General features: G+C 45.8%; 1 protein-coding gene across 1 annotated transcript in view; it reads left to right on the forward strand.

The window, feature by feature from the left end:
* Nucleotides 1–2,719: 2,719 nt before the first annotated feature.
* Nucleotides 2,720–26,914, forward strand: part of LOC121008755 (bifunctional apoptosis regulator-like) — a 70,782-nt gene continuing 46,587 nt past the window's right edge. The window contains exons 1-2 of the mRNA XM_040441451.1: nt 2,720–2,763; nt 6,254–6,579. Coding sequence (XP_040297385.1) covers nt 6,326–6,579 — 254 coding nt within the window. The 5' untranslated portion in view covers nt 2,720–2,763; nt 6,254–6,325. The remainder of the gene's footprint in view (nt 2,764–6,253; nt 6,580–26,914) is intronic.

Genomic DNA, 26,914 nt, shown 5'->3' on the forward strand with positions numbered 1-26,914 from the left:
TCGCTAACATTTGTGCAGGGTTATCTACTCACACTGCATCACCAGCAGCCTTAGCTGATTACAGAGTGTGCATTAAATCATTTTACCCTGTTTATTGCCCTTAATGTGTGTTCTCTTACCTGCAATGACAAACACATGACCTTCAGTCTGAGAGACAGAATAGTAAAAAGATATTCTGTCCTCCATGAAACAAAAGGTCTGTGTTTTAAGTCCCCCCCCCCCCCCCCCCCTGCTATTTGCAGTACTGTCATTTAGGCTATAAACACTCTGCTGCCCTCTAATGGCGGTTTAGTAGAATTGCCATTAGTTTAACTTTCCTATTACCACAGCTATCCTTCTGTATTGTTAAGCTGGACATGTAATGTGTATTAGTTTCGTTTTTATGGGATGCCTATTTTTGACATACCATACACTAACATATGGGGAATGTAAAGTAATAACTATTTTTGGAGTTATTACTATCTAATAATTTTACCACCGTCATGAAGTACAATATGTGATGAGAAAACAATCTCAGAATGGCCTCGATAAGTAAAAGTGTTTTAAAGTTATTACCACATAAAGTGACAAATGTTGAATTTGCAAAGAATGGCCTGGACAGGAAGGTGAAAACTGGCCCAGGGTATAAGGGGTTAATATATTCCTGAAAATTTATTAAAAAAATAAAAATTCCCATGGACATAAGTATTCAGACCATTTGCTATGACACATTAAATTTAGCTCTGCTGGCCCTCCATTTCTCTTGATCATCTTTAAGATGTTTCTACAGTTTTTTTTTTTAGTCCCCCCTGTGGTAAATTCAGTTGACCGGACATGATTTGGAAAGACACAACCCTATCCATAAAAGGTCTCACAGCTGACAATACATTTTAGAGCAAAACCAAGCCTTGAGGAGGAAAGAACTGCCTGTAGAGCTTAGAGATAGGATTGTGTGGAAAAGAATAGAGAAGGACCGCGCCCCCTGTGTGTGAACAGTTTTTCAGAGAGTACCCCTAATTGTCAGGGATCGCAACTCACCAGATAAGATTGTGAACGCCAGGCACAACACTGAGAAGTCTATATAGAATAACTTGTGCGTTATCAAAGTGTAGCGCTTCAGAGTGGCATTACCACTTTTGCGCCTTGCTAGTGGTATTCATTTTCAGATCGTGCATAATGTGTATATCTATTTCTATGCAACTGTTGTGTTTAATTGTAATGTGCCTGGTTCACCAGCAGATGGCGGCATGATGGGCAGAGCTATTTTACCTAAGATGGAATCCCTCTTTCCATTCTAGCTCTCTCTCAGAGAGGGAGGAGTTTAGTTTAGTTAGTGAAGTTAGTCGAGAATACCCCCTACCAAGGGAGATTGTGCAGCAGGAGCTCATCTAAACCAGCTAGAACACCTCCAGCTCTGCTGGACACAGAGGCCAAAGCCTGAAGCCTCAGAAGCCAGGAGGAGAAAATTCCCTGGATAGAGAAAGTTACAGACCAGATTACAGAGGAAAGTACAGCCTACAGCTACAGCTAAGTCCTATAGTTATCCTGTTAGCACAGCATTGCCAGAGAGCGACTGATGTAGCAGAGTTGAGTTTGTTTGCCTGCCACAGTTAATGCAAAGCCTCCTGGAAACCAAGACAAGGCCTGTAAGTCGTTTGGAGAAAAGTTTATTCAAGTAAAGCCGTTATCAAGTTTATCACAAGTTCTGGACTCAATTTATTCTTCATCCCACAATTCAACAACCCTCTTTACTGTGGTTCTGGGAAGGCCACACTTGGGGTTCCAGTGTATCCAGGTAGGAGCACCGTGACAAGTGCAACACAATTAAGGGACATTAGGCCACCGTGCACCACTCTGGCATTCCTACACCGGGGTACCACCACATCACTAAAAGAGTGCCCTGTCCCCCTGTTGCTTCACTGCAACTGGTGTCACGACAAAATATGTACTTTAAAGAACACCCCAGTAGTGTTCCCGACCTTCTCCCTTCCCGGGCGCCGCAAAAGCAGCTCCCTTCTGCCGCGGGCATCCAGAATAGATCCCAATGATCAGAGGTAAGTTTACGGAAAAAAATGGCAGTACTGCTGAGACACTAAGATTTAACCACACTTTATTTTAGTATAAACCTAGACATAAGCAAAGTGATTGGGTCTTAGTTTAGCTACACGTTTCACCGACACTCCATCGACTTCTTCAGGCTGACCCAGAGGAGGATTGTGTGGAGGCACAGATCTGGAGAAGGGTACAAAAGCACCTAGGAAACTCTCAGGCTGTGAGAAACAAGATTCTCTGGACTTGTGAAACCATGATTGAACTTTTTAGCCTTTAATTCTAAGCACCATGTCTGGAGTAAACCAGGTGCTGTTCGTCACCTGCCCAATACCATCCCTACATTGAAGCATGGTGTTGGCAGCATCATGCTGTGGGGTGTTTTTCAGCGACTGGGACATGGACACTGGTCAGGGTTCAGCAAAATCTGAATGGAACAAAGTAAACAGATACTCTTAATAAGAAACCTGATCCAGAGTGCCCTGGACCATCAACAAGGCTGAAAGTTCTCCTTCCCCCAAAAAAGTGGAAGGTTCTGAAGACTGTCCGAATGCACTGTAAATCTGCCCTCACCTGTTAGAAATGTGCCAGGTAAATACATGAGCAGAGTGAACCAGTTCTGTTACATTTCTTGTGAAGTTTTATTTGTTTCCAACAAGCGTTGTATATTGCTATGTCAACCCTGCAGCGACACAAACTGTAGCAGCAGCACTGAAAACAGTAGGGGATTAAGTGGTGAGTATCTCATCTTTTATTATTTAAGCACATTTAGGGGTACTGGACAGATTTGGTAATATGTCGGACATCCCCTTTATTTAGGTGTATAAGTGTACTAACAAGGCAGAGGGTCGGAGTGGCAGGTATCATTGGGAGCACTGAATGTTAATAAGAGCACTATGACATTCTTTATTAATGTATGTGGTTTTATGATGTAGGAATTGGCTGCAGAGTCTTTACAGGTGAAATATTTACAGTATGGCCTCATGCACACGACTGTATTTTTTCACGGTCCGCAAAACGGGGTTCCGTTGGTCTGTGATCCGTGACCATTTTTTCGTCCGTGGGTCTTCCTTGATTTTTGGAGGATCCACGGACATGGCCGTGCGGAGCCAAACGGATCCGTCCTGAATTACAATGCAAGTCAATGGGGATGGATCCGTTTGATGTTGACACAATATGGTGCAATTTCAAACGGATCCGTCCCCCATTGACTTTCAATGTAAAGTCAGGAGTCCCTATTATACCATCAGATCAGAGTTTTCTCCAATCCGATGGTATATTTTAACTTGAAGCGTCCCCATCACCATGGGAACGCCTCTATGTTAGAATATACTGTCGGATATGAGTTAGATCGTGAAACTCATATCCGACAGTATATTCTAACACAGAGGGGTTCCCATAGTGATGGGGACGCTTCTAGTTAGAATATACTACGAACTGTGTACATGACTGCCCCCTGCTGCCTGGCAGCACCCGATCTCTTACAGGGGGCTGTGATCCGCACAATTAACCCCTCAGGTGCTGCACCTGAGGGGTTAATTGTGCATATCATAGCCCCCTGTAAGAGATCAGAGGCTGCTAGGCAGCAGGGGGCAGACCCCCCTCTCTCCCCAGTTTGAATATCATTGGTGGCCAGTGTGCGGACCCCACCCCCGGCCCCCCTTCCCTCCCTCTATTGTATTATCATTGGTGGCCAGTTTCCCCCCCCCCCCGGCCCCCCTCCCTCTATTGTATTATCATTGGTGGCCAGTGTGCGGCCTCCCCCGGCCCCACCTCCCTCTATTGTAATATCATTGGTGGCCAGTGTGCGGCCTCCCTCCCTTTATTGTATTATCAATGGTGGCCAGTGTGCAGCCTCCCCCGGCCCCGCCTCCCTCCCTCTATTGTAATATTATTGGTGGCCAGTGTGCGGCCTCCCCCGGCCCCCCCTCCCTCCCTTTATTGTATTATCATTGGTGGCCAGTGTGCGGCCTCCCCTCCCCCCCGAACATTGGTGGCAGCGGAGAGTTCTGATCGGAGTCCCAGTTTAATCGCTGGGGCTCCGATCGGTAACCATGGCAACCAGGACGCTTCTGCAGGCCTGGTTGCCATGGTTACTTAGCAATATTACAATATTAGAAGCATCATACTTACCTGCTGCGCTGTCTGTGACCGGCCGGGAGCTCCTCCTACTGGTAAGTGACAGGTCTGTGCGGCGCAATGATCTGTCACTTACCAGTAGGAGGAGCTCCCGGCCGGTCACAGACAGCAGCAGGTAAGTATGATGCTTCTAATATTGTAATATTGCTAAGTAACCATGGCAACCAGGCCTGCAGTAGCGTCCTGGTTGCCATGGTTACCGATCGGAGCCCCAGAGCGATTAAACTGGGACTCCGATCGGAACTCTCCGCTGCCACCAATGATCGGGGGGGGGGGGAGAGGGGGAGAGGGGAGGCCGCACACTGGCCACCAATGATATTAATACAATAGAGGGGGGGCTGGGGGGGCGCACACTGGCCACCAATGATAATACAACAGAGGGAGGGAGGTGGGGCCGGGGGGCCGGGGGGGCCGCACACTGGCCACCAATGATAATACAATAAAGGGAGGGAGGGGGGGGCCGGGGGAGGCCGCACACTGGCCACCAATGACATTACAATAGAGGGAGGGGGGGCCGGGGGGGGGGCCGCACTAGCCACCAATGAAATTAAAACTGGGGAGGGAGGGGGGTCTGCCCCCTGCTGCCTGGCAGCCCCTGATCTCTTATAGGGGGCTATGATATGCACAATTAACCCCTCAGGTGCAGCATCTGAGGGGTTAATTGTGCGGATCACAGCCCCCTGTAAGAGATCGGGTGCTGCCAGGCAGCAGGGGGCAGTCATGTACACAGTTCGTAGTATATTCTAACTAGAAGCGTCCCCATCACTATGGGAACGTCTCTGTGTTAGAATATACTGCCGGATATGAGTTTTCACGAAGTGAAAACTCATCTCTGAAAAAGCTTTTATGAAGACGGATCTTCGGATCCTTCTGTATGAAAGTAACCTAACGGTCGTGTGCATGAGGCCTATTTTACATGATTTGTAGTACCCCAAAACAGGGTTACTGCAAAGGTTTAATTGCTGTAATGTCATATTGCTGAGTTTAATGTTATGATTTATCATGTTTGTATACCCAACAACATTGTATAAGAATTAACATCTTGCCTCTCAGTGTCAGGTTGATGGACCTGGGTCCACCCCCGATTGGTGAGTGTTGAGCCTAATTCTAGCTGTGGTACAAAGACGGCATGAATATGTGAGCTCCTCAGAGCTAGGCCCAAGTTCAGAGAACATTAATCTTCTACAGACAAGGAATCAACTTTACCATCAAAGTGCTCCCGAGAATAGGAAGATTAGAAGGTCTAGATTGAAGTCAGGCAGCAAGATATTGAGTAAATCTATGACAGAGAGACCTTACTGCTGTGAGAGGGAACATTGCTAGTGCACCCTTTCACAGTTTGAGATGGTTGGGCCAACCATATCTTAGACCTGTACCCCTCAGCCCAGGAATTACAGAACAATCTACCAAGAACCTTATTGCATGTCTATGGTTCTGCTCAGAGACTTTAGAGAGACACCAAGAGAAGAAATACTACAGCCTCCATCATTGCTGCTGTCCATATGTTGCTAAGGAGAAAGGATTGCACTGTTATATGCTTTGTACTACTATTCCCATTTTGTGAAAAGAGACACCAACTGGCCTGGTTACTGATGCCATCATTCGCCGCCAATGTCACCTGCTCTCCTGCCTTGCACCCTTACAAAAATCTAACATCAAGGGCAACCCACATCAGTGCTAGGCAGTTTTTCTGCTCTGTTAGAGGAGCAAAACAATGAAAATAACGGAAGTGCCAGATCTGGCACATAGCTTACACAAACGGATCTGAATAGACCCCATTGACTGTAATGGGGTCCGTTCAGGTGCCGCTGTTTTAGTGTAGAAAAAATGGCTGTATGCCAGACTTTGATGTCAACTCTTTTTTGGAGAATCTGAAACAGAGGCCCTTGAAGGAGCCTCTAATGCAAATGTGAACATACCCTAAGTCTAATATTTCTCTTTTACTAAATGCAGCTCTGGGCCAGCCAAAGATTGTACCTTTTTCTTCTTATTCTGAATATATATTGCTGCGAGTGCTTGCACACATAGATTTTTGATTAAATGTTCCCAATCATAGTTAAGAAAATTGATTTCTGCTGTTTTGCAGGGCTATTAATAACTAGAGGATTTCATTGATCATTTTGAAGACCCGCATTCCATATTCCTGTGCACGGCAGCCATGGAGGAGGACGTCCAGTTAGAAAGTGACAACTGTGAGGGGAGCTCGGGAGTGAAGTTAGACCGGAACATATCTGTTAGTGAATTTTCCTGCAATTGTTGCCATGATATATTGGTGAACCCCACCACCCTGAACTGTGGTCACAGCTTCTGCAGACATTGTCTCGCCCTGTGGTGGGTGTCTTCTAAGAAGACCGAGTGTCCCATATGTTCTGACAAGTGGGAAGAGTGTCCCAAAGTGAACATACTTCTTAGGTAAGTAGAGGTGGGGACTTAATGTAATTCTAATATATTTTCATGGTAAAATGTATTTGTTTGAGGCAAAGATAATATATTCTGCTTGTGTCCTACAAGCTAAGTGGCTCATCAGCAAACTGCAATGGTAATTTCTCCTCTTTGTCCATCTATAAGAACTTATCACCTATTCAGTTAAAACATGGTAACTATTTTATTGGTTGAAACAGGGGAGTACACAAACATCATTGGGCCCCATAGCAAGAATCAGAATTGGGCCCCCTAACTCCGCCCATTACCCACCCCTAGCCCTGGCTCCTCCGCTGCTACACCCATTTGCTAAGGCTACTTTCACACTTGCGGCAGGACGGATCCGACATGCTGTTCACCATGTCGGATCCGTCCTGCGGCTATTTCGCCGTGCCGCCGGACCGCCGCTCAGTCCCTATTGACTATAATGGGGACGGGGGCGGAGCTCCGGCGCAGCACGGCAGTGCACGGAGAAAGGCCGCCGGACTAAAATTACTGCATGTCAGGCTTTTTAGTCCGGCGGCTTCCGCCATGCACCGTCGTGCTGCGCCGGAGCTCCGCCCCCGTCCCCATTATAGTCAATGGGGACGGAGCGGCGGCACGGCGAAATAGCCGCAGGACGGATCCGACATGGTGAACAGCATGTCGGATCCATCCTGCCGCAAGTGTGAAAGTAGCCTTATAAGTAAAGAAATGCAATGTATAAATAACCTTTTAAAACTGTTATGGATAAATATATTTTTTTTTAATAGAGGGAACCGCATTCCTCCGCCTTCACTCACAGGTGCCGCGATCAGCATTGATCGTGGAACCTGAGGGGTTAAATGATGGAGCTGTGCACTGTCCAGAGACATTTACATCCTGATATACACTGATATAACCTCCAGAGACATTACATCCTATGTGACTGATATCAGCCACTCCTCTTATAACGCTTCAGCACTGATATAACCTCCAGAGACATTACATCATATGTGACTGATATCAGTCACTCCTCTTATAACGCTCCTGCGCTGATATAACCCCCAGAGACATTACATCATATGTGACTGATATCAGCCGCTCCTCTTATAACGCACGAGCACTGATATAACCTCCAGAGACATTACATCCTATGTGACTGATATCAGCCACTCCTCTTATAACGCTCCAGCACTGATATAACTTCCAGAGACATTACATCCTATGTGACTGATATCAGCCACTCCTCTTATAACGCTCCAGCACTGATATAACCTCCAGAGACATTACATCCTATGTGACTGATATCAGTCGCTCCTCTTATAATGCTCCAGCACTGATATAACCTCCAGAGACATTACATCACATGTGACTGATATCAGTCGCTCCTCTTATAATGCTCCAGCACTGATATAACCTCCAGAGACATTACATCACATGTGACTGATATCAGTCACTCCTCTTATAATGCTCCAGCACTGATATAACCTCCAGAGACATTACATCCTATGTGACTGATATCAGTCGCTCCTCTTATAACGCTCCAGTGCTGATATAACCTCCAGAGACATTATACCATACATAGGGGGATGAGGGCTGGCAAAATTTGAAATGCCACTGATGGGGGAGGGTGGGGGACTCACTGGGAGATATAACTTCTTGCTCTGTATGAAGTATAGGTGAGATAGTCAGTTGGCAGAGGTCTGGGAGGGGCTGGAACAACAGGGGGACACAAGATGTGCAGGGGCAGCAGTTTCAGGACTCTAACTTCCCTCCCACAGTAACTTACCCCATTGTTGCTGTGTAGGATGACCAGTGAGGGACTGAACTTTACACTGGAGGCACAGTAACACAGGAGGTCAGAAGGGGCAGCGTCTCCATATCGCCTGCTGCTGCCTCGGCTCCTCTGGCTCCGCCCCCTCCTCACATATGAAGGAATATCACACTGCAGAGAGGAGGGGGGGCTGTCTGCTCATGTTGGGTCCGTGAAGTTTACTTTGGAGAAAGGAACAAGCCCTGCAAGGTACTGTGCTGTCCCTTTCACCAAAGTAAAACTAAATGGAGTCCAGCAGCAGAGCGGGTGGTGGTAGCTGGGAGCCGGCCCTTGCTTCCATGCAATCCGGGCCCCCCCTCCCACGGGCCACATAGCAGCTGCGTGGTCTGCCTATATTGGCAGTGTGCCACTGGGTTGGAGACACCCAGTGGCGTACATAGAAATGACTGGGCCCCACAGCAAATTTTTGAATGGGGCTCCAAACCCAAGTAATTTTTTCGCAGCCCCTTCCTTTCATGCAGCCCCCATTCCTGTAGCTAGTAAAGATCGCTCTCTCAGACCAGGCCCGGCAGCTGTTCCATCCGTTTTCTACACTGTCTATACTGTCATTGTATATAATTTCATTGTGTAATACTGACCAAATCTTTTAGTCCTCCTCCTCCTGAATGGGCCCCAAAGCAGCCGCTTCCCCTGCTTCCCCTATAGGTACACCCCTGGAGACACCTTTCATACGGAGCTGTTAGTGGGCCATAAGATTGTGTCAAAGGGTTTTGTAGGACAAAAATGATTGTATATTAATATGAAGACACTCGGCAAGAAAACCCACATCTCTGACTAAATGTAAGTGTTACAGAGAGTTAAAAGATGATAGAAACATCATGCAGCGCTCAAATACATCACCTTCTATACAGGGGATACACAGACAGCTTTTCAGAACATGCAGCACTTTAAAGACAATGTGTCAGCTGTAAATTACCTATTGCTTAAGTCACATTTTAATAATTTTTTTATACCTTCGTAATATTCCTGGTCATTCTCTGTGTAGGTATAAACTTTTAATTCTTGCAGTTTTCACTTTGATCACTGAGGCTACTTTCACATCTGCGTTTTCCTTTCTGGTTCTGAGATCCAGCAGAGGATCTCAAAACCATAGGAAAACGCTTCAGTTTTGTCCCAATTCATTGTCAATGGGGACAAAACTGAACAAACCGGAATAGAGTGCATCAGAATACATTCCGTTCAGTTTTGTTGCATTTCCATGCCAGACACAAAACCGCTGCAAGCAGCCTTATTGTGTGCGGCATGGGAAACTGAACATGCTGGATCCGGCACCAAAAACCATGTTCACTGGTGACGGATCCGTTTTTTTTCTTACATGGAAAAACCGGATCTGGCGCTCTTTGACTTACAATGATTGGCATGTTCATTTTCGATTTAATACAACCGCATCCGAACGGAAAAGTTGTATGAAATCAAACTGACACTTTTTCCTTCCCATTCTGTAGAGATCACTTCTCGGTGATCATTTCATCTTTAGAAGCAGGATTACAATGAAAGATATCTGCATATAGATAACACAGGACCCACCATTCACAATAGGTGATGGCCACAGCTTATCTACTCTCCTCCCTGCACAATAACCTCTGCACAGTTCACAGAGCATGGGTCATCTCCAGTCTACATGTTCTTATGTTGAGCTATAAAAAAAATAATGAGGTTGAGCGCCACATCGAGCGATACCCGTTGTAATATAGTGCATAGAGATAGGCACAAAATGGAGGTGCTCATCTAGTGTTGTTGTGATGAGCCACATCAGCATGTTATTCCCCAACCGGGGTTCAAATCATCAGCAAGGGTCCCATTATCAACATCACTTGAAGTAATCAGAACACCTGCCTAGATGTGCAAACAGCTGTATCAAGGACAAGATAAAAATATCACTGGCACCCACACTAGGTCTATTACAAAAGTGTCTACAGTGCCTTGCAAAAGTATTCACCCCCCTTGACTTTTTTCCTATTTTGGTGCATCACAACCTGGAATTAACATGGATTGTTTGAGGATTTGCATCATTTAATTTACAGAACATGCCCACAATGAAGTTTTTTTTTTTAGTTTTTATTGTGAAGCAAACAACAAATAGGACAAAATAATAGAAAAAGGCAATGTGCATAACTATTCACCCACCTAAAGTCAATACTTTGTAGAGCCACCTTTTGGGGCAATCACAGCTCCAAGTCAATTTGGATAAGTCTCTATGAGCTTGCCACATCTTACCACTGGGATTTTTGCCCATTCCTCCTTGCAAAACTGCTCCAGCTCCTTCAAGTTGGATGTTTGCGTTTGTGAACAGCAATCTTTAAGTCTGAACACAGATTTTCTATTGGATTCAGATCTCGGCTTTGACTAGGCCATTCCAACACATTTACATGTTTACCCTTAAACCACTCAAGTGTTGCTTTAGCAGTGTGTTTGGGGTCATTGTCCTCTGGAAGGTGAACCTCCGACCTAGCCTCAAGTCACACACAGAGTGGTACAGGTTTTGCTTAAGAATATCCCTGTATTTAGCACCATCCATCTTTCCCTCAACTCCTCCAACTGACCTGTTTCCCAGTCACGGCTGCTGAAAAACATCCCCTTTTCTTTGTGTGATGTGATGTGTTGGGTTTGCGCCAGACATAGTGTTTTCTTTGATGGCCGAAAAGTTCTATTTAATTCTCATCAGGCCAGAGCACCTTCCTCCATACATTTTGGGAGCCTCCCTTTTTTCACAAACTCACAAGGTGCCTTTTTGTTTTTAGCTGAAAGTAATGGCTTTCTTCTGGCCACTCTGCCATAAAGTCCAACTCTATGGAGCATACAGCTTATTGTCATCCTATGTACAGATACTCCAGTGTCTGCTGTGGAACTCTGCAGCTTCTCCAGGGTTACCTTAGGTCTCTGTGCTGCCTCTCTGATTAATTCCCTCCTTGCCCGGTCCGTGAGTTTTGGTGGACGGCCGTCTCTTGGCAGGTTTGCTGTTGTGCCATGTTCCTTCCATTTGGGTATGATGGGTATGATGGGTTTGATGGTGCTCCTGGGCATCATCAAAGATTTGGATTTTTTTATAACCGAACCCTTCTCAACAACATTGTCCCTTACTTGTTTGGAGAGTTCCTTGGTCTTCATGGCAGTGTTTGGTTAGTGATGCCTCTTGCTTAGGTGTTGCACCCTCTGGGGCCTTTCAAAAAAGGTGTGTATATGTAATGACAGATCATGTGACACTTAGATTGCACACAAGTGGACATCGTTTCACTAATTATGTGACTTCTTAAGGCAATTAGTTGCACCAGAGCTTTTTATGGGCTTTCTAACAAAGTGGGTGAATACATACACACATTAATTTTCTGTTTTCTATTTCTAAACAATAGTTTTATTTACCGTATTTTTCATCCTATAAGACGCACCTAGGTTTTTGAAGAGGAAAATAAGAAAAAATATATATTTTTAACCAAAAGGTGTGCTTTTGGTGGGTTTGAACTAATGGCAGTCTGTGCATGACACTATTATGGGGGATCTGTGGATGATGCACTGTTATGGGGTGGGGGATTTGTGGATGGTACTGTTATGTGGGAAATCTGTGGATGGCACTGTTATGGGGGGAGCTGTGGATGGCATTATGATGGTGGGGGGTCTGTATATGGCATTATGATGGTGGGGGGGATCTGTGGATGGCATTATGATGGTGGGGGGGATCTGTGGATGGCATTATGATGGTGGGGGGATCTGTGGATGGCATTATGATGGTGGGGGGGATCTGTGGATGGCATTATGATGGGGGGATCTGTGGATGGCACTGTTATGGGGTAGTGGATCTGTGAATGACACTGCTATATGTGTCATCCACAGATCCTCCCATAACAGTCCCATCCACAAATCCCCCCATCATAATGCCATCCACAGCCCCCCCCCCCCCCCATCATTATCCCATACACAGATCCCTAAGGAGGGTCTGTAGTAGGCGGGGAGAGCGGCGGGGCCAGGCAGGCACTGTACTCTGGCCCCGCTGCTCAGTATGTACTGTATACGTAGTGTTAATCATCATATCTGAACTGCGCTCCCCCTGCTCCCCTGCTTCATTTATAAAGTAGGTGGAGCAGGCACGTGACCTCCGTGAGTTACGGCCGCCTGCAGCCTGGCCTGTCTGCTAGCTGCTAGTGCTTACTACAGGAGCGTGACATGTGTACCGGTAAGTACGGTACACATGGGGAGCAGGGGGAGCGCAGTTTAGATATGATGATTAACACTACGTATACAGTACATACTGAGCAGCGGGCCAGAGTGCAGTGCCTGCACGGCCCCGCCGCTCTCCCCGCCTACTACAGACCCTCATCCCTCCTCACTAATACATTGCAGACTGCGATGTAAATTGCCAGTATTCGCCCCATAAGACGCAGGGGCACTTTTCCCCCACTTTTGGGGGGGGAAAGTGTGTCTTATGGGGCATAAAATACAGTATATATTTTTCTCATCTCACTTCACCAACTTTGAATATTGTGTTCTGATCCATCACATAACAAAACATTGAACTTAAGGATGTAATGTAATGTAATGAAAAAAGTCATGGGGGGTGAATACTTTTGCAAGGCACTGTATATTCAAGATAGCAATTAAATGTCCTTAAATAAAACATGTTTCTGGGACCATCCCCTTCTTCAGACACAATGCACAGGTTTTATAAAGGTACAACAATGCTATAAACACCCATTTGGGCTACGAAACAAATCACATAAGGAGGAGGGACAATAGAATAAACTCCCATGTTCTTCAGTATATTCAGTGAAGTCTGATGAAATCAAATATACAGTATTTAAAAAAACTAGGTATGTTTGACATACTATATAATTTATTGAATATGAATTTATTGAAAATTAAGTGTCTCTGAAATATTTGTACACTGTAAGTCATGGGGTCTCCTAAGAGACAAACCAACTCCCCAGTCTTGGAGAATGCTATGGTGATGTGATCATGTAACCATGTGACGTGGTCTCCTAAGAGGCAAGCAAGCTTCCTTGACTCCTAGAAAATGCTTCTGTCATGTGATGTAATTATTTGATGTGTTCTCCTAGGACACAAACAAAATCCCTTCAAACATATTACTGCTATTATAGATGGCAATGAATGAGTGAACAGAATGCTGTATGTGCAAAAACTCAACAATTGTGGCTACAGCATTAAAAACAACATTGCTGTCTTTTTTTTCTTCTTTTTTTCTTTTTTTTAAACAACGATTATTTCTGTGGGACTGAAATTGATAAAAAGCTGCCACTGAAATATAGAAATATAGTGAATGTAGCCATCATAAATGCTCTCCAGCACCTCATTAAGACCCAGGGGTGAAGGGTGTTTAATCTATAAGTCTAGTTCATACAGTACCTGTCTCCTAAGGGTACAATCACATGAAACAGCGAAACGGTCCATTTTTAACAGACATTTTTTCATTGATGTCTTTCTAAAAATGACATTAAAAATGCCGGCCCTTTAATTGTAAATGAATCTAGCCATCATAAATGCTCTCCAGCGCCTCATTAAGACTCAGGGGGATGGATATGTAACCTATATGCACAATACATTTACCATCGCCTAAGGCATTCAAATGGCAGTGGTAAAAAACACCTGCAAAAAAACGGCCATTTTTTCACTGATGACGTTTTGAAAAACGGTCCCCTTCAATTGTATGGGGGTTGTTGGGCAGTGAAAACGGACAAATAGGACATGTCAAATTTTTTCACATCTGTTTTTCGTGGGCCGTAAAAAACCAGGCTCCTTTTGTATAATAATTACATAAAGGGGCCACATGGGGGCAGTAGTTGACCATATATTAAAATATAATTATTAAATAAATAAATTCATACTTACCATTGAAGCACTCTTTAACTCTTGTATCCTGGGTCTGCACATGGATGAAAAGCTCGTGGACACAGTAGGTGACCAACAGTTGGATCTGGAGCAGCTATAAAAGAGGGAGAGCAACAGTCACTGCACATTCATAGAGATACAGAAGAAGAAAGTAGACGTATGCAGCAACTTCTAATGGAGGAATTACTCAAACAACTGATCTACAAAGCTTAAATAGCCGGAGGGGAACAGTGGTCTCCATAGAGACATCCCTTCCTGTAATTATCAGTGACATCAGCAGCCATAGAGATGAAGAAGACATCGCGATGCCAGGCACTAGTGACATGCGTGTACATGATGTATTAAAATGAGGAGGAGCCACCAAGGAAGAGAGCCAGGAAGACTAAGAAAGCTTATATGCCACCCCACATAGCTACAAGGATAAGGCTACTCTTACATCTGCAATTTTGCTGAATCCGTCATGGATCAGTAAAAACGCTAATGTCATAATAACACAACCAGCTGTATCTGTTATGAACGGATCCGGTTGTATTATCTCTAAAATGACTAAGACGGATTCGTCACTAAAACAATTGTCAATGGTCACCGTATCCATTTTCTTTTGTGTCTGAGAAAACGGATCCGGCACCATTGACTTACATTGTGTTTCATGCCAGATCCTTCTTGCTCCGCATCCTATTATGCACTCAAAAATGCTGCTTGCAGCACTGTTATGTGCATCATGGGAACGCATTGAAACGAAAAGGAATGCATTCTGGTGTATTCTGTTATGTTCAGTTCAATTTTGTCCCCATTGACAATGAATGGGGACAAAACTAAAACATTTTCTCCATTTTTGAGATCCTATGATGAATCTCAATACCAGAAAGGAAAACGCTGATGCGAAAGTAGTCTAAGAAACTACTCACAACTTCTCCAGGGAGACAGGAAGCCGACGGAGGAGCACAACAGAAAAGTCAGGTGCTGATGCCCATAGCTCGTGCAGTATGACGCAGGACAGAAAGGAGGAACAAACTTCTGCAATGGCTGCAGTGGGTGAGAGATACACATACATTGAAAAAGTGAGTGACTACCCTGAACAGCACACAGAAAGTATCGGAGGCAATTTTGTTTTAATGTCAGGTCGCAACATAGTAACACCTGTCTACAAACAGCTACAGATGTAGCAGGGTTAGCACTCCAGCTCTTAAAGGGAACCTGTCACCTGGAAAAGACAATTTACACTAATCACAGTACCTTAAAGTATTTCTCATAGTGTGCCCAAAGATGTATTCATATCTTCTTTCTGCGTTGTGCTATCTTATAAAATCGACTTATAAAACTGTGTTTGGCACCTTTTTGAAGTCGTGCTGAAGTCACGGGGGCAGCAGCCTCCTTGACTCAACCGTCGGATAAGCCCGCCCCTATGCCGCTCCTCCGCATATTGATGGACATTTTTCCCTGTAGCCGTGACCACGCTCTTCTCACGCATGCGCCGTGCGCGTCCTGCCGCAGCGCGATCCCGGCTACGGCTCCCTCCCTCCCATCTGCATGTTCACTGCGCCTGCGCTGCAGTGCAAGCAGACAGTGATCGCGCTCACGCCGCAGGGGAGAAGCGATGGGCGCGAGCGCGCTGTAAAGGAACGGCGCAGGCGCAGTGAACAAGAAGATGCCAGGGAGGGAGCCGTAGCCGGGATCATGCTGTGGCAGGACACGCACCACGCATGCGCGAGAAGAGCGCGGTCACGGCTACAGGGAAATATGTCCATCAATATGCGGAGGAGAGGCATAGGGGCGGGCTTATCCGACGGTTGAGTCAAGGAGGCCGCTGCCCCCGTGACTTCAGCACGACTTCAAAAAGGTGCCAAACACAGTTTTATAAGTCGATTTTATGAGATAGCACAACGCAGAAAGAAGATATGAATACATCTTTGGGCACACTATGAGAGATACTTTAAGGTACTGTGATTAGTGTAAATTGTCTTTTCCAGGTGACAGGTTCCCTTTAACTCAAATTTATTAACCCATCTCGTTATCTTGAGACAAAAGCCATTGAAAAGCAATTGAAGGTGTTTGCTTAGATTAGATAACACAACTCAGAAATCTCAGAAAACAGGAGTGTTAACTCTGCGTATGCAATGAGTTCATGACTAGGGTTGAGCAAACCCGAACTGTAAAGTTCGGGTTCGTTCCGAACTTTAGGATTTTTGGACCCCGAACCCGAACATTTCAGTAAAAGGGTTCAGGTTCGGTGTTCGGCGATTTCTTGGCGCTTTTTGAAAGGCTGCAGAGCAGCCAATCAACAAGCGTTTAACTGTGTGCCCTAAGTCAGTTAGGTGGGCGGCGGCGGTGGTGGCCATTTTATGCAAGCTCAGTGCACCAGCACTGCATCTGAGCTTTTGTGACATTGAAATCCAAGCTTGAAAAACAGCATAATAATAATAATTTGGTTGTAAAAAATCCCCTTTTTTGGCAATATACAACATCTGGTGCATTTGCAGGATTAGTCAGTGTGCAATTTAAGCTAGAAATACAGCCATAATTTTCTGGGTTTTTAAAAACACACTTTTTGGCCAAAATACACAATTTTTCTGGCCTTGCAGCATCAAAACGTTTGAAATTCCAGGGTTATATACTGCTGTCATATTCAGCTATTAATCAAATACCCATTTTTGGCAAAATCTTTACTTGCAGGCTAGTGTGGGTCAGGGCGTGTGAGATACACCCTTTATATACTGGGGTTATATTGTTCTATTAATAAAACACCCTTTTTTGGGCAAAATACACAATTGTTGCGCCCTTGCAGCATCAAGACTTTTGAAATTCCAAGTTATATACTGCTGTCATATTCAGTAATTAAACAAACACCCGTTTGGGCAAAAAAAAAATATTTGGCAGCCTTTGCTACAGATGTCATTGTGAGATACACCCTATAAATATTTGGGTTATATTCAGATATTTGAAATACCACCATTTTGTGCACAAATCTTTAATTGCGGCCTAGTGTGGGTCAGGACGTGTGAGATACACCATTTAAATACAGGGGTTCTATTAAGGTATTCGAAATACAGCCATTTTGGGCACAAATCTTTAATTGTGGCCTAGTTTGGTTCCGGGCGTGTGAGATACACCCTGTATATACAGGGGTTATATTCTTCTATTAATAAAACACAATTTTTTGGGCAAAATACACAATTGTTGCGCCCTTGCAGCATCAAGACGTTTAAAATTCCAGGGTTATATACTGCTGTCATATTCAGTTATTAAACAAACACCTGTTTGGGCAAAAATATTTGGCAGCCTTTGGTGCAGATGTCATTGTGAGATACACGCTTTTATATATTTTGGTTATATTCAGATATTTGAAATACCGCCATTTAGTGCACAAATCTTTAATTGTGGCCTAGTGTGGGTCAGGGCGTGTTAGATACACCCTTTAAATACAGGGGTTCTATTCAGGTATTTGAAATACAGCCATTTAATGCACAAATCTTTAATTAAGGCCTAGTCTGGTTCAGGGCGTGTGAGATACACCCTGTACATACTGTCGTTTTATTCTACTATTAATTAAACACCCATTTAGGGCAAGATCCTAAATTCGAGAAATATGAGAAGAGCGTCAAATAAGGGACATGGCCCAGGTTGTGGTGCTGCTGGTGGAGCTCCTGTTGCAGGGAGAGGACGTGGTCGATCTGTACCAGCTACATGCACAAGTGAAACCCCTTCCTCAGGTGCGAGTAGGTGACAGAACCTGCAGCGGTATTTGGTCGGGCCTAATGCAGCTTTACGAATGGTGAGGCCTGAACAAGTACAGGCGATAATAGATTGGGTGGCTGACAGTGGCTCCAGTTCCTTCACATTGTCTCCTACCCAGTCTCCTGCTGAAAGATCAGAGTTGGCACCTGCAGCCGATGTCCATCAGTCTTTCACCTCACCCAATTGCAAATCAGCCAAGCAGTCTGAGCCCCAAGTCATGCAGCAGTCTCTTCTGCTTTTTGATGACTCTGTTAGCAGGGTTTCCCAGTGCCATCCACCTATCCCTGCCCCAGAAGTGGAAGAGTGCACCAATGCCCAAACACTTTTTTTTCAAGATGAGTACATGGGACGACCACCGCAGCACTGGATGATGACGAAACACAGGTGCCAACTGCTGGGGCTCTCGAAAGTGTGCAGACCGACAAGGAGGGCAGAGGTGAAAACTGGGTGGAAGATGATGTGGAGGACGATGAGGTCCTTGACGCCACATGGAATCAAGGTCATGCGAGTGACCTATGTAGTTCGGAGGAAGAGGCGGTGGTCGCACAGAGCCACCAGCACAGCAGAAGAGGGAGCAGGGTGCAAAAGCGGAGCGGACGTACTCTAGACAGTACGCCTGCTACTGCCCACCGCAGCAAGGGACCGAGCACACCAAAGACAGCTCCAAGGAGTTCCCTGGCGTGGCAGTTCTTTAGACAATGTGCTGATGACAAGACACGAGTGGTTTGCACGCTGTGCAATCAGAGCCTGAAGCGAGGAATAAACGTTCTCAACCTGAGCACAACCTGAATGACCAGGCATTTAAATGCAAAGCACGAGCTGCAGTGGAGTAGACACCTCAAAAACAAAGAAAGGTCTCTGGCTCCTCCTGCTTTCTTTTCTGCTGCAGTCTCGGACTCCTCATCCACCTCTGGAGTGACAGTACCATCTGCCACCCCACAAACAGAGGATCTTCCAGCAACACCACCACCTGGGTCACCAAACATCTACACAATGTCCCACGGAAGCGTTCAGCTCTCCATCTCCCAAACACTGGAGAGGAAGAGGAAGTACCCCTCTACCCACCTGCGATCCCTGGCCCTGAATGCCAACATTTCAAAATTACTGGCCTTTGAAATGCTGTCATTCCGTCTGGTGGAGACGGATAGTTTTAAAGGCCTTATGGCGGTGGCTGTCCCACAGTACGTCGTGCCAAGCCACCACTACTTTTCCAGGTAAGCCATCCCTTCCCTGCACAACCAAGTAGGGGACAAAATCAGGTGTGCACTGCGCAATGCCATCTGTTGCAAGGTGCACCTCACTACGGATACGTGGACCAGTAAGCACGGTCAGGGACGTTATATCTCCATAACAGCCCACTGGGTAAATGCAGTGGCGGCTGGGCCTGAGGCGGATAGCAGTTTGGCGCATGTCCTTCCACCACCGAGGATTGCAGGGCGCTTCAGTTTGCCTCCTGTTGCTTCCTCCTTCTACTCTGCTTCCTCATCCTCTACCAGCTCCTTATCCGGTCAGCATAACACCTTCACCACCAATTTCAGCACAGCCAGGGGTAAATGACAGCAGGCAGTTTTAAAATTTACAGTTTTGGGCGACAAACCCCACACCGCACAGGAGCTGTGGACGGGCCTTGAACAACAGACCGATGAGTGGTTTGTGCCAGTCAGCCTCAAGCCAGGCCTGGTGGTGTGCGATAATAGGCAAAATCTCGTAGCAGTTCTGGGACTAGCCGGTTTGACGCACATCCCTTGCATGGCGCATGTGCTGAATTTGATGGTGCAGAGATTCCTTAAAAATTACCCCGATATGTCAGAGCTGCTGCATAAAGTGCGGGCCATCTGTGCGCGCTTTCGGTGTTCTCACCCTGCTGCTGCTCGCCTGTCAGTGCTGCAGCATATCTTCGGCCTTCCCGCTCATATGCGACGTGCCTGCAAGGTGGAACTCCACCTTGCACATGCTGGCCAGACTGTGCGAGCAGCAGCAGGCGATAGTGGAGTTTCAGCTGCAGCACGCACGGGTGAGTCGCTCGGCGGAACAGCACCACTTCACCACCAATGACTGAGCCTCCATGAGAGACCTGTGTTCCTTGTTGTGCTGTTTCGAGTACTCCACCAACATGGAGAGTGCAGATAACGCCATTCTCAGCGTAACTATCCCACTTCCATGCCTCCTTGAAAAAATGCTGCTGGCGATGATGGAAGTGTCACGGATGGTGATGCAGAAAGCTGGAACTTATAGATAAACATCCGACTGGCTTGATCACAAACTAAGGAGCATATGGGTTAGCCCTATAAAACCCCTAGAGCTCTCCCTGACTGCTATGCCCATGCAAAGGTCTTTATGGTAGACGATTGCATGGCCACGTACCTTATACTGTGTGACACCTGAAAACCCTATAATAGTGAGGGGACATGACCATCGGCTCCCTGCACTTAATACGGACGGAGTCAGGGTCACCTAGAATCAAGCCAGTAAGGAAACACAAATAAAGGAAAAGGACTTATCTGAGGAATCAGCAGTAGGAGCCTCCAGCAGTGAACAACTCATCCAGGAAGAAGTATAAACCGCAAAGTGAGGCAGTATGGGAGGGAATATAAAGGGAGACAATTAGTGTAAATGGGTGACAGCTGGGAGAAGGAAAGGAGATGACAACGTGAAACCAAAACAAAGAACCTCATGCAAGAGGTAGAGAAGAACGTTTAACAGACCTTCTCACAGAACTGGCGGTGACAGTACCCCTCCCTCTATGGGTGGACTCCGGACACTCAAAGCCCACCTTCTCACGATGAGACCTATGGAAAGCCCTGATGAGACGAGTGGCCTTAATGTTCGCCACTAGGACCCACATCCTCTCCTCAGGACCATAACCCTCCCAATGAACGAGGTACTGAAGAGAACCGCGGATAATGCGAGAATCCACAATCCTAGAGACCTGAAATTCAAGATTACCATCAACAATAATCGGAGGAGGAGGCAAAGAGGAGGGTACAGTGGGTTGGACATAAGGTTTTAATAGGGACTTGTGAAAAACATTATGGATCTTCCAAGTCTGAGGAAGATCAAGACGGAAGGCAACGGGACTGATGACGGACAAGATCTTGTAAGGCCCAATAAACTTAGGACCCAACATCCAGGAGGGAACCTTCAGTTTGATATTCTTTGTAGACAACCACACCAGATCACCAACATTCAGGTCCGGACCAGGCACACGTCTCTTATCCGCCACACGCTTATATCTTTCACTCATCCTCTTCAGATTACCCTGAATATTTTGCCAAATAAATGACAAAGACGAGGAAAATCTCTCCTCATCAGGTAAACCAGAAGACCCCTCTCCAGAGAATGTCCCAAACTGCGGATGAAACCCATATGCACCAAAAAATGGTGACTTATCAGAGGATTCCTGACGACGGTTATTTAAAGCAAACTCAGCAAGGGACAAAAAAGAATACCAATCCTCCTGATTCTCTGCCACAAAACAGCGCAGATATGTCTCCAGATTCTGATTGACGCATTCGGTCTGACCATTCGACTGCGGGTGAAAAGCAGAAGAGAACGACAACCGAACCCCCAAGCGAGAACAGAAGGCCTTCCAGAATCTGGAAACAATTGCGATGCAATTTAACAATATGATCAACAAACGCTTGCGCCAGCGTCTTAGCATTGGGTAACCCAGGAAAGGGAATGAAATGTGCCATTTTGCTAAAACGGTCCACTACCACCAGAATCACAGTCTTCCCCGAGGAATGAGGCAGGTCGTAATGAAATCCATGGACAGATGCGTCCAAGGACGGGAAGGAATGGGTAACGGGAGGAGAGAACCCGATGGCCGTGAATGAGGGACCTTTGTATGAGCGCAGGTCTCGCAGGCTGCCACAAAACCCTCAACCGTCTTACGAAGAGCCGGCCACCAGAATCTCCGAGCAATGAGATCCACTGTGGCTCTACTCCCCGGGTGCCCAGCAAGGACAGTATCGTGGTGCTCCTTAAAAACCTTGTGTCGTAAAGCGAGAGGCACAAACAACCTCCCAGGGGGACAAAGATCAGGAGCCTCTGCCTGGGCTGCCTGAACCTCTGCCTCCAAATCAGGATTAAGAGCAGAGACGACCACCCCTTCAGCCAAAATGGGACCCGGGTCTTCAAAGTTCCCCCCTCCCGGAAAACAACGTGACAGGGCATCCGCCTTCACATTTTTAACCCCAGGGCGGAACGTAACAACAAAATTAAACCTAGAAAAGAACAAAGACCATCTGGCCTGTCTCGGGTTCAGACGCTTGGCCGATTCCAAGTAGGCCAGATTCTTATGGTCTGTAAACACGGTAATATGGTGTCTGGCTCCCTCTAACCAATGGCGCCATTCCTCAAAAGCTAATTTGATGGCCAATAACTCCCTATCTCCCACATCGTAATTTCTCTCTGCAGAGGAGAGTTTCCTTGAGAAAAAGGCACACGGTCGCCATTTGACAGGAGAGGGACCCTGAGATAAGACCGCACCCACACCCACCTCAGAAGCGTCCACCTCAACAATAAACGGTAGAGAGACATCAGGTTGTACCAAAATGGGAGCGGAAGCAAAACTCTCTTTGATAGTAGAAAAGGCTTTAAGCGCATCTACCGACCACGAAGAAAAATCTACCCCCTTTTTAGTCATATCAGTGAGTGGCTTAACAACAGAGGAATAATTCAAAATGAACTTTCTGTAATAATTGGCAAAACCCAAAAACCGCATCAGCGCCTTCTGATTCTCAGGAAGCTCCTAATGAAGCACAGCGCTGACCTTCTCAGGGTCCATGCGAAAACCAGAAGCGGAGAGAAGAAAACCAAGAAATTGAATCTCCGGAACCGCAAACACACATTTTTCCAGTTTAGCGTACAATTTATTATCCCGCAGAATCAGCAAGACCTGACGTAGGTGGTCTCGATGAGTCTTGAAATCAGGAGAAAAAAATCAAAATGTCATCTAGATACACCAGTACAAATTTCCCCATTAAATGATAAAAAATGCTGTTCACAAAATGTTGGAAGACGGCCGGAGCATTCATCAAACCAAAGGGCATAACCAAATTCTCGAAATGACCCTTAGGGGTAATTGAAGGCCGTCTTCCATTCATCCCCTTCCCTGACCCTGACCAGGTTGTATGCCCCTCTTAAATCCAACTTAGAAAAAACCTTATCCCCAACAATCTGGTTAAACAGGTCCGGGATCAGAGAAAGCGGATATGGGTCACAAATCGTGATACGGTTCAGCTCCCTGAAATCCAGACAAGGTCTTAAAGAACCATCTTTTTTCTTAACAAAAAAACAAAACAGCGGCAACAGGTGACTTCGAGGGTCGGATGTGTCCCTTTCTCTGGCTCTCAGAGATATAAGTAGGCATAGCAACTCTTTCAGGTTGGGAGAGATTGTATAAACGTGATTTTGGCAGTTTGGCACCTGGGATGAGATTAATAGGGCAGTCGTACTCCCGGTGCGGGGGAAACTCCTGGACACCACTCTCGGAAAACACATCCGAAAATTCAGAGAGAAAAGATGGCACAGTCTTCGTAGAAACCTCTGAAAGAGACGCCGTGAGGCAATTCTCTCTGCAAAACTCACTCCAACCATTTATTTGCCTTGCTTGCCAATCAATGGTGGGGTTATGTTTAGTGAGCCAGGGTAGCCCCAACACTAGAGGAGTAAGTAATCCGCTTAACACGAAACATGACATATTCTAAACATGAGCGTCACCCACAGTCAAACGGATATTGTGAACTATGCCCGTTAATGATCTTTGAGAAAGTGGAGCGGAATCGATAGCAAAAACAGGTATATCCTTTTCCAAAGTGCATACCTGGAAACCATGCGTTATTGCAAATTGATTATCAATGAGTATGCAAACTCAAAAGATGGTGGCTCACCTCAGGCGGGGTTCTGGATAAGGTGCGTCTAGCCCAATGTAGAGGATCACCCCTCCTCTAGTAATAAATATGGTTTGAATCAAAAGTCAGGGCGAGCACTCAACACCTGGACCAAAGAAGTGATGAAATTTAAAAGTTTATTAAATCACAATGTAACACGTGTAAATTTCAGCCCTAAAATCTAAAATACATAGTATCAAAAACAGACAGAAGGGATAAATAAATAATAACGATTACTGGTGGTCTGAGCAATTATACAGTGAACTTATATAAATATAATCAATTTGTATGGATACATTCAGCCAGGATAGTTGTTAGTAACCTAGCGTTTCTCTGTCCCATAAGCACTGAAATCAATCAGTGGGTATAATTGATAACTGGGCGCTGTTCCGGCGCTAATGTGGCAGTTAGGCAAGTGAATGAAACAGTTCCTGTTGTTTGTGTAGGCACTTGACTAAAGTGTCCTTAGATGCCAATAATGTCCATTAAGTTGCCATACACTTTAGATGGTATGCCTCAGCGCATACAATGTGCAAGAATAATGTTCCTACCTTCCTCTTGGTGGATCCCGAGGACGTCTCTGTGGACGTATGCGGTAGGTAAGCAGCAAACCGTAAAGGATAGTTCCGGCGTCTGGATGGTGGTTCCTGTGATGCGCTATTCCCGGATCTCGCGGGATTTCGGACGAAGCATGTATCCTGGACGGCACAAAGTGCTACTTTACAGATTATGCGCTCGGCGTCCTAGGAATCCAAATTCTTCTGCTTATATTAATCTTTGCATGGCCATGCATATGAAGCGGAGTTGTTTCTGTCACAGGTGTGCGGCCCAGACGCGTTTCGGGAACTCTTTCCCTTCGTCAGTGGTACGGCGGAGTAAGACAGGTGTTGCCGTACCACTGACGAAGGGAAAGAGTTCCCGAAACGCGTCTGGGCCGCACACCTGTGACAGAAACAACTCCGCTTCATATGCATGGCCATGCAAAGATTAATATAAGCAGAAGAATTTGGATTCCTAGGACGCCGAGCGCATAATCTGTAAAGTAGCACTTTGTGCCGTCCAGGATACATGCTTCGTCCGAAATCCCGCGAGATCCGGGAATAGCGCATCACAGGAACCACCATCCAGACGCCGGAACTATCCTTTACGGTTTGCTGCTTACCTACCGCATACGTCCACAGAGACGTCCTCGGGATCCACCAAGAGGAAGGTAGGAACATTATTCTTGCACATTGTATGCGCTGAGGCATACCATCTAAAGTGTATGGCAACTTAATGGACATTATTGGCATCTAAGGACACTTTAGTCAAGTGCCTACACAAACAACAGGAACTGTTTCATTCACTTGCCTAACTGCCACATTAGCGCCGGAACAGCGCCCAGTTATCAATTATACCCACTGATTGATTTCAGTGCTTATGGGACAGAGAAACGCTAGGTTACTAACAACTATCCTGGCTGAATGTATCCATACAAATTGATTATATTTATATAAGTTCACTGTATAATTGCTCAGACCACCAGTAATCGTTATTATTTATTTATCCCTTCTGTGTGTTTTTGATACTATGTATTTTAGATTTTAGGGCTGAAATTTACACGTGTTACATTGTGATTTAATAAACTTTTAAATTTCATCACTTCTTTGGTCCAGGTGTTGAGTGCTCGCCCTGACTTTTGATTCAAACCATGATTATCAATGAGATTGACAGCTGCTCCACTATCTACAAAAATCTCACAAACAATGATCTTGCTGTCTACGCCACCCTGGCAGGTAGGAGAAAACGGGAACTACAAGTAAACGGCAAACCTTTAATTTCCGCATCAACCTTGCCAATAGTAGCAAATGGAAAGTTTTTAGAGGGTTTTTTCTTTTTGTTTTTCTTTTATTACCCTCAGAAAATTCCATGAATCTCCTAGAGGGGCAAACATTAGCCAAATGATTTATACCCCCACAACAGAAACAAACCCACCTCTGAAAGCTGAATGCTCTACTATCAGAGGCAAGCAAACCCAGCTGCATGGCCTCCTCCTCAGAGGGGATTGAGAGAGACTGAGACCCCTGCACACTGAATGAGAAAGCCCTACTGTCCTTGGACTGAATATGACAGGAAGGAGTAGTCTCCTCTCTCTCTCTAAGATGCCTGTCAATACGAACAGCTAGAGACATGGCAGATTCTAACGAGGCTGGTCTCTCATGAAAAGCAAATGCATCTTTCAATCTTTCCGAAAGACCATGGCAAAATTGACTTTGGAGTGCAGCATCATTCCAACCAGTATCAGCTGCCCATCTCCGAAATTCTGAACAATTTATCTCTGCGGACTGTTTACCCTGGCATAAAAGACGCAGTTTAGATTCAGCCAGAGCATTACGATCCGGGTCATCATATATCTGCCCCACGGCTACAAAAAATTCATCAACCGATCGGAGGGGCCGTGCCCCCACCGGCAGCGAAAGTGCCCGAGACTGAGCGTTATCCTTAAGCAGCGAGATGATGATCCCCACCCTCTGCTCTTCATCACCAGAGGAATGGGGAAGTAGACGAAAATGGAGTTTGCAAGCCTCTCTAAAGCGAACAAAATTCTCACTACCCCCAGTGAACGTATCCAGAAGTGAGATCTTAGGCTCGGAACAATCTCCATGAACGCCAGCAGAACCGGAAACCTGAAACTTAGACACAGTTTTACGGACATCTGCTACCTCCAGCGAAAGACCTTGCATACGGTCAATCAATGCTGAAACCGGATCCATGCTTAACACGGTTATGGCGGTTTATAATGTCACGGGTGGTGATGCAGAAAGCTGGAACTTATAAATAAACATCCGACTGGCTTGATCACAAACTAAGGATCATATGGGTGAGCCCTATAAAACCCCTAGAGCTCTCCCTGACTGCTATGCCCATGCAAAGGTCTTTATGGTAGACAATTGCATGCCCACGTACCTAATACTGTGTGACACCTGAAAACCCTATAATAGTGAGGGGACGCGACCACCGGCTCCCTGTATTTAATACGGACAGAGTCAGGGTCACCTAGAATCAAGCCAGTAAGGAAACACAA

Source organism: Bufo bufo, chromosome 7 (assembly GCF_905171765.1).
Source record: "Bufo bufo chromosome 7, aBufBuf1.1, whole genome shotgun sequence".
NCBI lineage: Eukaryota > Metazoa > Chordata > Amphibia > Anura > Bufonidae > Bufo > Bufo bufo.